General features: G+C 41.7%; 2 gene segments (V, D, J or C); both read left to right on the top strand.

Annotated features, from left to right (window-relative positions):
* The first annotated feature begins 524 nt into the window (after positions 1–524).
* Positions 525–3264, top strand: LOC116464249 (immunoglobulin kappa variable 2-40-like). The segment is given in 3 exon segments: positions 525–581; positions 956–1255; positions 3218–3264. Coding segments are annotated over 3 exon segments (396 nt in total).
* A 10831-nt stretch (positions 3265–14095) lies between these two features.
* Positions 14096–14899, top strand: LOC116464248 (immunoglobulin kappa variable 2-28-like). The segment is given in 2 exon segments: positions 14096–14144; positions 14514–14899. Coding segments are annotated over 2 exon segments (435 nt in total).
* Positions 14900–15140: the final 241 nt, after the last annotated feature.

The raw sequence follows: 15140 nt of genomic DNA, 5'->3' as shown, positions 1-15140 counted from the left end.
TGCAAGATCTTGAACCTTTATCCTGGAAACAGCATATACCAGGAAACACTTGAACTGGCTTAGGAGCACTTTTTATTGGCAGGCCCTCTGCCCATCAGTGCTTGTGGGAATGGGGCTGTTTTCTTCTCTAGATGGACTGGGAGGGAGCCATGCAGGATGGCATTCACCTCCCAGAGATGCATCCTAGAAACACATTTCCACATTGTCAGGGTCCTTGTGCTTTCTCAGTGTGGCATGCACTACACAATGTGTCCCTGCCCAAGGTCCCAACTTTCACAGTCAGAGCCCTCTTCCCTTGACCACAAGCAAACTTGATTTGAACTATGTTTGTTTTACTCCAACAAACATTTTATGTCATATTGTTCACAGAAGAGATCTTCCACCTGCCCCATCAACCTTTTCCACAGTGCTGCACCCACCAGGTGATTTGCATATTGTACCCTAGGGACGTTCTTCCCTTTTGAGTCTGAGATAAAAGCTCAGCTCTAGCCTCACCTTGACTGATCAGGACTCAACAGGTCACCTTCTCACAATGAGGCTCCCTGTTCAACTCCTGGGGCTGTTAATGCTCTGGGTCCCTGGTAAGGATAGGATTAAAATGAGGTGGGAAAATGGGGAGAGAGGGTGAGTTCTGGTGGCTCCACAGCTTCCTATATTTATTTCAACCATGTGTACAGGCACATGGTCTATGCTCCAGAAAACAGAATTCATATTTTTGTGTCAGGAATAAGTATGAATCACCTCCCAGGAACAATGACCAGTGCTCTGATTAAGATCTTGAAAATAGAGGGTTCCCTGCTGGCTAATAAATATTGGATTAATTTTAGAAAGTCTACTTTTAATGATATAAATCAAAACTTTAAAAAATATGTAACTAAATCAAAATCTTAAGGGAAATCATGAAAGTTGCTCATAGTGATCTATATAACCATGCACTTCTCTGTTATTATTTCAGGATCCAGTGAGAACATTGAGATGACCCAGATTCCACTCTCCCTGCCTGTCACCCTTGGAGAGCCAGCCGCCATCTCCTGCAAGTCTAGTCAGAACCTCATGGATAGTGATCATGGATTCACCTATTTGTATTGGTACCTGCAGAAGCCAGGCCAGTCTCCACAGCTCCTGATCTATTTTGTTTCCTACTGGGCCTCTGGAGTCCCAGACAGGTTCAGTGGCAGTGGGTCAGGCACTGATTTCACACTGGAAATCAGCAGAGTGGAGGCTGAGGATGTTGGGTTTTATTACTGCATGCAAAGTAGAGAGCTTCCTCCCACAGTGGTATAGTCCTGAACAGAAATCTCTCTGCTGGGGTGTCCCAGCTGCTCACGTGCCCTGCTTGTCTTGGGAGCAGCTCAGCAGGGTCTCTGAGACTGCAGAAGAGGAGGCTGTTGGAGGAATCAGGTCAGAGTATGCTTCTGAAGACTCTGTCTGGGAGGACAGGTGCATGTCACTAAGCATGGCTAATTTTTATATTTTTCATAGCATTGGTACTTCACCATGTTGCACAGCCTGTTGTCAACCCCATGGGCTCAAGCCACTCACCTGACATGGCCTCCCAACATGCTGAGTGTATAGGTGTGAAACATTGTGTCCGGTCAGCACCCCTGTTTATATTCCTGTCACCTCACACAGCCTTCACTCTCATAAGCAACAGGAAAATGAGGATGTTCAAGGACGCTGTGAGTAAAAAAAAAGGAGAAGGGAATCCTCCTTCCTTGCCTACATTTGTTGAAATTAATTGAGCAAAACAGCCAGACAATTGATCATTTCTGGCATAACATGTTGAATACATCTTAGGGCTTAGCAATTTTTGGTAAATTTTAAAGAAAATATTTGGTTATATGTAAAATTGGTATTTTCCCACTTTTTAAATTCCTGTTGTTCTATTTCCCATTCTTCTCCACTCCATGAGACAGTAGAGACAGGATTCTCCACTAGTTCTCCTCAGGGGGAGCTGACTGAGGACAATCAGTAACATCTTGTTCGTGAGTGTCAAATAGATTTTGTAATTTCATAGCAGACACAAGATACTAATACTAAACTCTTTGATTACAATTGAATCTTGCTGATGGAAATAGGAAGTTCTTGAAATTTGGAAAGTTGGTATTAAAAATAAATTGCAGGCATTCCAAGATGACCGAATAGCGACAGCTCCAGTCTACAGCTCCCAGCATGATCAGCGCAGAAGACGGGTGATTTCTGCATTTCCAACTAAAGTACGTGGTTCATCTCAAGGGGACTGGTTGGACAGTGGGTGCAGCCCACAGAGGGCGAGCTGAAGCAGGTTGGGGCATTGCCTCACCTGGGAAGGGCAAGGGGTCCAGGAATTCCCTTTCCTAGCCAAGGGAAGCCGTGACAGGCGGCACCTGGAAAATTGGGACACTCCCAACCTAATACTGTGCTTTTCCAACTGTCTTAGCAAATGGCACACCAGGAGATTATATCTCGTGCCTGGCTCAGTGTCCCATGCCCACGGAGCCTAGCTCACTGCTAGCACAGCAGTCTGAGATCGAACTGCAAGGTGGCAGCCAGTCTAGGGGAGGAGCACCTGCCAGTGCTGAGGTTTGAGTAGGTAAACAAAGCAGCCAAGAAATTCAAACTGGGTGGAGCCCACCACAGCTCAAGGAGGCCTGCCTGCCTCTGTAGACTTCACCTCTGGTGGCAGGGCATAGCTGAACAAAAAGCAGCAGAAACTTCTGGAGACTTAAACGTCCTTGTCTGACAACTTTGAAGAGAGTAGTGGTTCTCCCAGCATGGTGTTTGATCTCTGAGAACGGACAGACTGCCTCCTGAAGTGGGTCCCTGACACCTGTGTAGCCTAACTGAGAGACACCTCCCAGTAGGGGCTGACTGACACCTCATATAGCCAGGTGCCCCTCTGGGATGAAGCTTCCAGAGGATCAGGCAGCAATATTTGCTCTTCTACAATATTTGTTGTTCTGCAGCCTCTGCTGGTGATACCCAGGAAAACAGAGTCTGGAGTGGACCTCCAGCAAACTCCAATAGACCTGCAGCTAAGGGACCTGACTGTTAGGAGGAAAACTAACAAACAGAAAGCAATAGCATCAACATCAACAGAAAGGATATCCACACTAAAGCCCCATCAGTAGATCACCATCATCAAAGACTAAAGGTAGATAAAACCACAAAGATGGGGAGAAACCAGAGCAGAAAAGCTGAAAATTCTAAAAAGCAGAGTGCCTTTTCTCCTCCAAAGGATTGCAGCTCCTCACCAGCAATGGATCAAAGCTAGATGGAGAATGACTTTGATGAGCTGGCAGAAGAAGGCTTCAGAAGGTCAGTAGTAACAAACTTCTCTGAACTAAAGAAGGATGTTTGAACCCATTGCAAAGAATCTGAAAACCTTGAAAAATGACTAGATGAATGACTAACTAGAACAAATAGTGTAGAGAAGACATTAAATGACCTGATGGGGCTGAAAACCATGGCATGAGAACTACGTGGTACACGCACAAGCTTCAATAGCTGATTGGATCAAGTGGAAGAAAGGGTATCAGTGATTGAAGATCAAATTAATGAAATGAAGAAAGAAGAGAAGTTTAGAGGAAAAAAGAGTAAAAAGAAATGAACAAAGCCTCCAAGAAATATGGGACTATGTGAAAAGGCCAAATCTACATTTGATTGGTGTACCTCAAAGTGACAGGGAGAATGGAACCAAGTTGGAAAACCCTCTTCAGGATATTATCCAGGAGAACTTCCCCAACCTAGCAAGGCCGGCCAACATTCAAATTCAGGAAATACAGAGAACACCACAAAGATACTCCTTGAGAAGAGCAACCCAAAGACACATAATTATCAGATTCACCAAGGTTGAAATGAAGGAATAAATGTTAAGGACAGCCAGAGAGAAAGGTCGGGTTACCCACAAAGGAAAGCCCATCAGACTAACAGCAGATCTCTCAGCTGAAACTCGACAAGCCAGAAGAGAATGGGGGCCAATATTCAACATTCTTAAAGAAAAGCATTTTCAACCTAGAATTTCAAATCCAGCCAAACTAACCTTCATAAATGAAGGAGAAATAAAATCCTTTACAGATAAGGAAATGCTGAGAGATTTTGCACCACCAGGCCTGCGTTACCAGAGCTCCTGAAGGAAGCACTAAACATGGAAAGCACTAAACATGGAAAGGAACAACCAGTACCAGTCACTGCAAAAACATGCCAAATTGTAAAGAAGAAACTGCTAGGAAGAAACTGCATCAACTAACGGGCAAAATAACCAGCCAACATCGTAATGACAGGATCAAATTCACACATAACTATATTAATCTTAAATGTAAATGGGCTAAATGCTCCAATTAAAAGACACAGACTGGCAAATTGGATAAAGAGTCAAGACCCATCAGTGTGCAGTATTCAGGAGACCCATCTCACATGCAGAGACACACATAAGCTCAAAATAAAGGGATGGAGGAAGATCTACCAAGCAAATGGAAAGAAAAAAAAAAAAAAGAAAAAGCAAGGGTTGTAATCCTACTCTCTGATAAAATAGACTTTAAGCCAAAAAAGATCAAGAGACAAAGAAGGCCATTAATAATGGTAAAGGGATCAATTCAACAAGAAGAGCTAGCTATCCTAAACATATATGCACCCAATACCTAAACATATAGGCACTGAGATTCATAAAGCAAGTCCTTAGAGAACTACAAGGAGACTTAGACACACAATAATAATGGGAGACCTCAACACCCCACTGTCAATATTATACAGAGCAATGAGACAGAAGGTTAACAAGGATATCCAGGACTTGAACTCAGCTTTGCACCAAGTGGACCTAATAGACATCTACAGAACTCTCCACCCCAAATCAACAGAATATACATTCTTCTCAGCACCACATCACACTTATTCCAAAATTGACTACATAGTTTGAAGTAAAGCACTCCTCATCAAATATAAAAGAAATCACAACAAACTGTATCTCAGACCACAGTGCAATCAAATTAGAACTCAGGATTAAGAAACTCACCAAAACTGCACAACTACATGGAAACTGAAGAACCTGCTCCTGAATGACTACTGGGTAAATAATGAAATGAAGGCAGGAATAAATATGTTCTTTGAAACCAATGAGAACAAAGACACAACGTACTAGAATCTCTGGGACACATTTGAAGCAGTGTGTAGAGGGGAATTTATAGCACTAAATGCCCGCAAGAGAAAGCAGGAAAGATTTAAAACTGACACCCTAACATCACAATTAGAAGATCTAGAGAAGCAAGAGCAAACAAATTCAAAAGCTAGCAGAAGGCAAGAAATAACTAAGATCAGAGCAGAACTGAAGGAGATAGACTCAAGAAAAATCCTTCAAAAAATCAGTGAATCCAGGAGCTGGTTTTCTGAAAAGCTCAACAAAATTGATAGACCGCTAGCAGGACTAATAAAGAATAAAAGAGAGAAGAATCAAATAGACACAATAAAAAATGGTAAAGGGGATATCACCACCAATCTCACAGAAATACAAACTACCAACAGCAAATACTATAAATACCTCCATGCAAATAAACTAGAAAATCTAGAAGAAATGGATACATTCCTGGACACATACACTCTCCTAAAACTAAACCACGAGGAAGTTGAATCCCTGAATAGACCAATATCAGGCTCTGAAATTGAGCCAATAATTAATAGCCTACCAATGAAGAAAAGTCCAGGACCAGACAAATTTACAGCCGAATTCTACCAGAGGTACAAAGAGGGGCTGATACCATTCCTTCTGAAACTACTCCAATCAATAGAAAAAGAGGGAATCCTCTGTAACTCATTTTATGAGGCCAGCATCATCCTGATACCAAAGCCTGGCAGAGACATAACAAAAAAAGAGAATATTAGACCAATATCCCTGATGAACATCGATGCGAAAATCCTCAATAAAATACTGGCAAACTGAATACAGCAGCACATCAAAAGCTTATCCACGATGATCAAGTTGGCTTCATCTCTGGGATGCAAGGCTGGTACAACATATGCAAATCAATAAACATAATCCATCACATAAACAGAACCAAAGACAAAAACCACATGATTATCTCAATAGATGCAGAAAATGCCTTTGAGAAAATTCAACAGTGCTTCATGCTAAAAACTCTCAATAAACTAGGTATTGATGGAATGTATCACAAAATAATAAGAGCTATTTATGACAAACCCACAGCCAATATCATACTGAAGGGGCAAAAACTGGAAGCATTCCCTTTGAAAACTGGCACAAGACAGGGGTGCCCTCTCTCACCACTCCTATTCAAAATAGTGTTTGAAGTTCTGGCCAGGGCAATCAGCCAGGAGAAAGAAATAAAGGGTATTCAATTAGGAAAAGAGGAAGTCGAATTGTCCCTGTTTGCAGATGACATGATTGCATATTTACAAAACTTCATCATCTCAGCCCCAAATCTCCTTAGGCTGATAAGCAACTTCAGCAAAGTCTCAAGGTACAAAGTCAATGTGCAAAAGTCACAAGCATTCCTATACACCAGTAACAGACAAACAGAGAGACAAATCATAAGTGAACTGCCATTCACAATTGCTACAAAGAGAATAAAATACCTAGGAAACCAGCTTACAAGGGTTGTGAAGGACCTCTTCAAGGAGAACTACAAACCACTGCTCAACAAAATAAAAGAGGACACAAAGGGAACAACATTACATTCTCATGAATAGGGAGAATCAATACCGTGAAAATGGCCATACCGCCCAAGGTAATTTATAGATTCAATGCCATCCCCATCAAGCTATCAATGACCTTCTTCAAAGAATTGGAAAAAAACTACTTTAAAATTTACATGGAACCAAAAAGGAGTCTTCAATGCCAAGTCAATCCTGAGCAAAAAGAACAAAGCTGGAGGCATCATTCTACCTGACTTCGAACTATACTACATGGCTACAGTAACCAAAACAGCATAGTACTTGTACCAAAACAGAGATACAGACCAATGGAATAGAACAGAGGCCTCAGAAATAATACCACACACCTACAACCATCAGATCTTTGACAAACCTGACAAAAACAAATGGGGAAAGGATTCCCTATTTAATAAATGGTGCTGGGAAAACTGACTAGACATATGTAGAAAGTTGAAACTGGATCCCTTCCTTACACCTTATACAAAAATTAATTCAAGATGGATTAAAGACTTAAATGTTAGACCTAAAACCATAAAAAACCTAGAAGAAAACCTAGGCACTACCATTCAGGACATAGGCATGGGCAAGGACTTCATGACTAAAACACCAAAAACAATGGCAACAAAAGCCATAATTGACAAATGGGATCTAATTAAACTAAAGAGCTTCTGCACAGCAAAAGAAACTACCATCAGAGTGAACAGGCAACCTACAGAATGGGAGAAAAATTTTGCAATCTACCCATCTGATAAAGGGCTAATATCCAGAATCTACAAAGAACTTAAACAAATTTACAAGAAAAAATCAAACAGCCCCATCAAAAAGTGGGCAAAGGATATGAACAGACACTTCTCAAAAGAAGATATTTATGCAGGCAACAGACACATGAAAAAATGCTCATCATCACTGGCCATCAGAGAAATGCAAATCAAAACCACAATGAGATACCATCTCACACCAGTTAGAATGGTGATCATTAAAAAGTCAAGAAACAACAGATGCTGGAGAGGATGTGGAGAAATAGGAATGTTTTTACACTGTTGGTGGGAGTGTAAACTAGTTCAACCATTGTGGAAGACAGTGTGGCAATTCCTCAAGGATCTAAAACTAGAAATACCATTTGACCCAACCTTCCCATTACTGGGCATATACCCAAAAGATTACAAATCATGCTGCTATAAAGACACATGCACACGTATGTTCATTGCAGCACTATTCACAATATCAAAGACTTGGAACCAACCCAAATGTCCATCAATGATAGACTGGATTAAGAAAATGTGGCACATATACACTATGGAATACTATGCAGCCATAAAAAAGGATGAGTTCATGTGCTTTGTAGGGACATGGATGAAGCTGGAAACCAACATTCTGAGCAAACTATCCAAGGACAGAAAACCAAACACCACATGTTCTCACTCATAGGTGGGAATTGAACAATGAGAACACTTGGACAAAATGTGGGGAATATCACACACCAGGGCCTGTCTTGGGGTGGGGGATGGGGGAGGGATAGCATTAAGAGGGATACCTAATGTAAATGATGAGTTAATGGGTACAGCAAACCAACAAGGCACATGTATACATATGTAACAAACCTGCATGTTATGCACATGTACCCTAGAACTGAAAGTGTAATAATTTTAAAAAAGTTAAAAATAAAACTACTACCTGAGTCAGCAATCTCACTACCGGGGATATATCTAACAGAAATGAAATCAATATGTCAAAGAAATACCCACACTCCTGTGTTTCTTGCAGCATTATTCAAAATAGCCAAGGTATGGAATCAAACTAAGTGTCTAACAATGGATGATGAATAAAGAAAATTTGGTATATATACACAATCGAATACTATTGTGCCATAAAAATAAGTAAAACCTTGTCATTTGTAACATGGGTAAGCCTATAGGACATTATGTGAAGTAAAAGAAATCACATTCAAAATACAATCATGCCTTTCCTACAGTCTCCTAAAGTCTTAACTCATTCCTGAATTAACCCAAATGTTCAAGTCCAAAATCTCATCTGAGACACAGGAAGTTCCTTCTGCCTATGAACCTGTAAAATCAAAAGCAAGTTAGTTACTTCTTACATACAATAGGAATATAGGCATTGGGTAAATACGCCTGTTCTAAGTGGGAGAAACTGGCCAAAACAAAGGGGCTACAGGACCCATGCAAGTCCAAAATCTAATAGGGCATTCATTAAATCTTTCATGGGCTGGCGTTGAGTCTCTGGGGATTTTCCAGGTGCACAGTGCAAGTTGTTGGTGGATCTACCATTCTGGGGTCTGGAGGATGATGGTCCACTTCTCACAGCTGCACTAGGCAGTGCCCCAGTGGAGACTCTGTGTGTGTGATCCTACCCCACATTTTCCTTCTGCACTGCCCTTGCAGAGGTTTTCCATGAGGGCTCCACTCCTGCCAAAAACTTCTGCATGTACATCCAGGCATTTTTATACACCCTCTGAAATTTAGGCAGACCTCAATTCTTGACTTCTGTGCACATGCAGGCCCAACACCACGTGTAAGCCGCCAAGGCTTGGGGCTTGTACCTACTAAAGCAATGGCCTGAGCAGTACATTGGCCACTTTTAGCCATGACTGGGATGCAGGGCACCAAGTCTTGAGCCTGTATCAATCAGCAAGGCCCTGGGCTCAGCCCATGAATCCATTTTCTCTTCCTACACCTCAAGGCCTGAGATCAGATAAGATGCCTGAAGACCTCCGACATGTCCTGGAGACATTGTCCCCATTGTCTTGGCGATTAACATCTGGCCCTTCATTACTTATGCAAATTTCTGCAGCCACCTTGAATTTCTCAGAAAATGGGTTTTTCTTTTCAATCACATCATCAGGCTGCAAATTTTCCAAAATTTTATGCTCTGCTTCCCTTTTAAACATAATTTCCAATTCCAAACCATATCTTTGCATAAAACTGAATGATTTTAAGAGCACTCAAGTCATCTCTTTAATGATTTGCTGCTTAGAAATTTCTTCCACCAGATACCTTGAATCATGCCTCTCAAGTTCAAAGTTCCACAGGTCTCTAGGGCAGGGGCAAAATGCTACCAGTCTCTTTGCTAAAGCATAGCAAGAATCATCCTTCTTCCAGTTCCCAATAAGTTTCTCATCACCATCTGAGACCACCTCACCTGAACTTCATTGTCCATATCACTCTCAGCATTTTGGTCAAAGCCATTCAACAATTCTCCAGGAAGTTCCAAACTTTGCCACATCTTCCTATCTTCTTCTGAGTTCCCCAAAAGGTTCCAACTTCTGCCCATTACCCAGTTCCAAGGTCACTTCCACATTCACAGGGATCTTTTAGCAATGCCCCACTACCTCGGTACCAATTTACTGTATTAGTTCATTCTAATGCTGCTATGAAGAAATACCTGAGACTGCGTAATTTAGAAAGAAAAGAGGTTTAATAATTTCACAGTTCTACATGAATGAAGCCTCAAGAAACTTACAATCATGGCAGAAGGGACCTCTTCACAGGATAGCAGGAGTGAGAATGAGTCTGAGAGAAGGGGGGAGCCCTTTAGAAACCAACAGATCTTGTGAGACTCACTCACTATCATGAAAACAACATGGGGGAAACCACCTCCAGGATCCAATTACCTCCACCTGGTCCCACCCTTGACAGGTGGGGATTATGGGGATTACAATTCAAGGAGAGATTTGGGTGGGGACACAAAGCGAAACCATATAAATCGGTAATAGAAGACAACAACAACAAAGAATGGAATAAAATAAATGTTTCTGAACTCTTGGGAGCAGCCATTGGATGAAGTTATAAAGTTTACAAATATCTGGAGTCTATGATGACTTGGTAATTATTTATTTAGGCAGATCTTATTCACCTTTTCCATTCTTGCTTTGGAAAATATCCAGCTTAAAACCCAGAGACTGGGTGGTTTTCACATAGGATGGAATCCAGCAGTCCAAGAAGAAATTTGAAACAAAATATAAGAAGTTATTTAATCTATTCACTCAAGACCTCTGATTGCACCAACAATTATCTAAGGCAAAAGAAAAAGAATTCTGTTGATTAAGTGAAAAAATTAAAGCAAATGTTTCCTGCTAAATTATATTTTTGAGTATACTTCTAAACAAGAGCAACCTCTTTTAGCTGGCATATAGTTTCAAGATGCAATAAAGGCAATTTGTTTTAAATGAAAATTCTTAATGGTGGTCAGAATCACAGCTTAACAATTGAAGAATCTGTGGCTTTTATGGAGGCCTTATTTTAGAAACAAGGCTTCTTTCTTTAAGAGTGAGAAGTGATGGGATCTTAGAGAAAATAAAGAATGTGTAAAACAGAGAATGTTCAGAGAGGCAATGGAATGATCAGTTCACCTTATGCAGTTTCATTGTGGGAGAGGTGGGCTCCGCAGAAAAATTAACATGCATAGAGATAAAGCCTTCATGCCAACAAAGGTTTCCATTAATCTCATAGCTAAGTCTGTACATTATATATTTTTCTCTATTTGCCACGGAAAAGAAAAACAATAATTAAAAAATTTAGAAACAGATTCAGATGAGGAAGACCTAGAAAAGGATCTTGAAGAACCAAAGAGGTCAGACCGTAAACAAGCATGTTTAGCCCAGAGTTCAGAAAGATTTTTTTCTCAGAAACACATTCAAAGAGCCTACTCTGAGCCCCCTGTGTACAGAATATTTATCCACGAATTTATGTTCTAGTGAGCAACAGTTTGTAGTTAGTGAGCTAATGCGGCCAGCACCAATCCAAGGTGCCTGGGAGCCAGAAATTGAGTGCAGATGATCTGGAGTTACACAGAGGGATGTCCCCCATGCTGTCAGTTTAGTCTCAATTCTCACCCAAGGAAAACACTCACTTTTAATCAGAAAAATTGTCCAACAGGGTCCAGATGGAGAACAGGGCTCTGTGTGACTCCATCTCACCCATAGCAATGTGGGATTGGGCTATCTGGACTAATTCAGTCTGTAGAAGAAGTCTACAGAATGGGCCACAGGGTTATATTAATGAACCAACAATGATCTATGTGAACTGCCCCTGTGTTATTTCTAAACTGCAGGCTTATTTCTCAATGACATGTGACAAACTCAAATTTTACAATAGAGTAATTTCATAAATAGCTGAATGAAGACTTTTAGCCATTTAAAAAATGCTTGTTTTGTCTATTCCAAGATATTTTACCCACACTTGATGGTAATAGATAAGTCCCAGGTTATGCAAACCCCAAACCGCTACTGCCCTGGGAGCTGTATGACCCAGAATCTCCCCACTGTGCTGCTGTGTGACATCCCCTGGACGCATAGCACCTTCTTCAGTAAATCCGCATTCCCACCTTCTGAGAAGCAACCCTGGCACTTTAGCCCCTGCTCAGACTCCTGCTGTGAGGAACGTCTCCCTGAAAACCCATCAAAGCTTTGCCCAATAAAAGTCGTGTGCACTACTACACCCTTGTGTCCATCTCTTTGTCCTTGATCAGCCCACAAGCTCCTCAAACTCTCTTGCAAACAAGATCTTACGCACAGAAGTTACAAAATTTAATGAAAGAAAATCATAAACATATTAAATGGTAAAATATGAGACTTTCATTCTAATCCTACCTCCTCATCACAATCTGTGATCATCAACCCAGGTTATCGCCATGGAGTTCAACATTTAAAGCCAGTATCATTTTTACTTAATTATTTTTTCTAACCTTGTGAAAAATATCTTATTTTGCTAGATTCCTCAGAATGTATAGAAACCAAACTTTCTTGTGGAATCATACTTAAAACTTTATTTGTATATATATATATTTTTTTGAGACGGAGTCTCGCTGTTGCCCACGCTGGAGTGCAGTGGCGCGATCTCGGCTCACTGCAGGCTCCGCCCCCCAGGGTTCACGCCATTCTCCTGCCTCAGCATCCCAAGTAGCTGGGACTACAGGTGCCCGCCATCTCGTCTGGCTAATTTTTTGTGTTTTTAGTAGAGACGAGGTTTCACCGTGTTAGGATGGTCTCGATCTCCTAACCTCGTGATCCGCCCGCCTCGGCCTCCCAAAGTGCTGGGATTACAGGCGTCAGCCACCACACTCAGCTATGTATTTTTTTTTTTTTTTTTACCAGATATGACTATGGGTTACATTTCCGAAGATTACATAGCACAGAAATATATTATTTCAATTCTTCTTAGATTGTTTTCCTCTGCAGGACAGTGAGTGTCCCTGTGAAAGCAATTAGGCACCGTTTATCAGGAGTTGTTCAATGCAATACTAAGCACTGCATTGACAGATAAAGAATAGTCAGGTTGTTTCCCTATGTTAATGATTAGCTGTGTTGCAGACTCACATCCCTGAGCTTTGGTTGTCTTTACATGAATGCAAAGAACATGCCAGTTACAGATACAGGTGATTCAACACATAAAACTGTGGATCCAGCTCTTGTACTTCTCACAGCTTCTCTGTTTGAACTGTGGACTCATGGCTGTGGCCACACCACATACAGGCTGGGGGAGACTCAGGTCTCTCTCAGAGTTGACAAAGACCTGACAGGACCTCATTCCACACAATGAGGAAGACTTTGTAGAAAGAGTTTTCTTAAACACCACTCAGAAAAACATCATTCAAACTTATTTCTCATTCATTCTCATCATGAGCCTATGAAATTCTTCTCTTCTGAGAGATCCCTCTGGTTAATCTGGTATAGGTGAAATTATTATAATGGGATATATTCCAGGTTCAACAATTGCTCATCAGGAATTCTACATTCACTGCCTGAGGCATAAAATTCCTGCCCCATTTCCTCTTACTTAAGCTGGGCTCTTGGCTCTAAATGTAGAAACTCACATCATTCTCTCCCTGTGAGGCCCTTGGACAGACTGCCCTAATGAGGCTCACTCACCCGGTGCCAGGGGAGGGAAGATCCCAACACTTGCATCGGACATTCTTAAACAGTTATCCTGGAAACAGCAGATACCAGACAGCTCTTGAAGTGGCTCAAGACCACTTTTTATTTGTAGGCTCTCTGCGTGTCAGTGCTTGTGGGGATGGGGCTGTTTCTTTCTCTAGACTGACTAGAAGGGAGTCATGTAGAATGGCATTCACCTTCCAGAGATGCATCCTAGACACACATTTCTACATCATCAGGGTCCTTCTGCTTTCTCGGTGTGGCATGTACTACACAGTGTTTCCCAGCCCAAGGTTCCAACTTCCACCGCAAGATCCTTATTCACATCAGTATAGGCAAATATGACTTCATCTTTCTTTGTCTTCCTTCAAAGGACAGTTGATGTCACATTGCTCACAGGACAAACACACCCCTACCCCACTGGCTCCTTCCAAACCCCTGCATCCACCAGAGGATTTGTATATTTTCCCCTAGGAAGGACCTTCTCTTGTCAGTTTGAGATAAAAGCTCAGCTACAACCTCGCCTTCACTGATCAGGACTCCTGTATTCAATTTCTCAAAATGAGGCTCTCTGCTCAGCTCCTGGGGCTACTGATGCTCTGGGTGCCTGGTAAGGACAAAAGGAGATGAGTGTAGAGTATGGGGTGGAAGGATGAGCTCTGGGACTCCACAGTGTCCCATGCTTATTCTAATCAAGTGTTAGAGGTGTACAGCCTATGTTTCAGGGAAGGGAATTTATAATTTGCTCTGTGAATAATTAGAAACCATCTGAAAGGAACAACGACCAGTACTCTGAATAATATGTTGAAAAATAAAGGAGTCTCTTGTACCTAGTAAATAATGGGCACATTTTTAAAAGTTTATTTTTTATGATGTGAATCAAAATTATGTTTTTAAAAAAATCAATATTATAAGCAAAATTACAAAAGATGCTCATAATGTTTGTACACGACCTTGTACTTTACTCTCATTGGTTCAGGATCCAGTGGGGATATTGTGATGACCCAGACTCCACTCTCCCTGCCCGTCACCCCTGGAGAGCCAGCCTCCATCTCCTGTAGGTCTAGTCAGAGCCTCCTGAAGAGTAGTGGATACACCTATTTGCGTTCGTACCTGCAGAAGCCCGGCCAGTCTACACAGCTCCTAATCTATTTGGTTTCCAATTGCGCCTCTGGAGTCCCTGACAGGTTGAGTGGCAGTGGGTCCGGCACTGATTTTACACTGAAAATCAGCAGAGTAGAGGTTGAGGATATTGGCGTTTCTTACTGCATGCAAAACCTACAAATTCCTTCCACAGTGCTACATCCTCAAAAAGAAACTTCCCTGCTGGGGTCGTCCAGCTGCTCACATGCACTGCTTTTCTGAGTAGGAGCTCATCTGGGCCTCTGAGTTTGCAGAAGTGGAGGCTGTTGGAGATCTCAGGGTCGGAGTTTGATGCTAAGGACTCTGGCCCATGAATCCTCCGTTGTACCTCAATCTCATATGTTCAGGCCACCTAGGAATGGCATCAGCAGTAGGAGAATTCAGATGAGCACATGCCCTGTGAGCAAGCAGCTATGATGAAAAAAGAGTGAATAAAATCTTATCCTCACCCTCTCTGGCTTGC

This window comes from Hylobates moloch, unplaced genomic scaffold (genome assembly GCF_009828535.3).
Source record: "Hylobates moloch isolate HMO894 unplaced genomic scaffold, HMol_V3 SCAFFOLD_333, whole genome shotgun sequence".
NCBI classification, from domain to species: domain Eukaryota; kingdom Metazoa; phylum Chordata; class Mammalia; order Primates; family Hylobatidae; genus Hylobates; species Hylobates moloch.
This window is presented reverse-complemented; position numbering and strand designations above follow the sequence as displayed.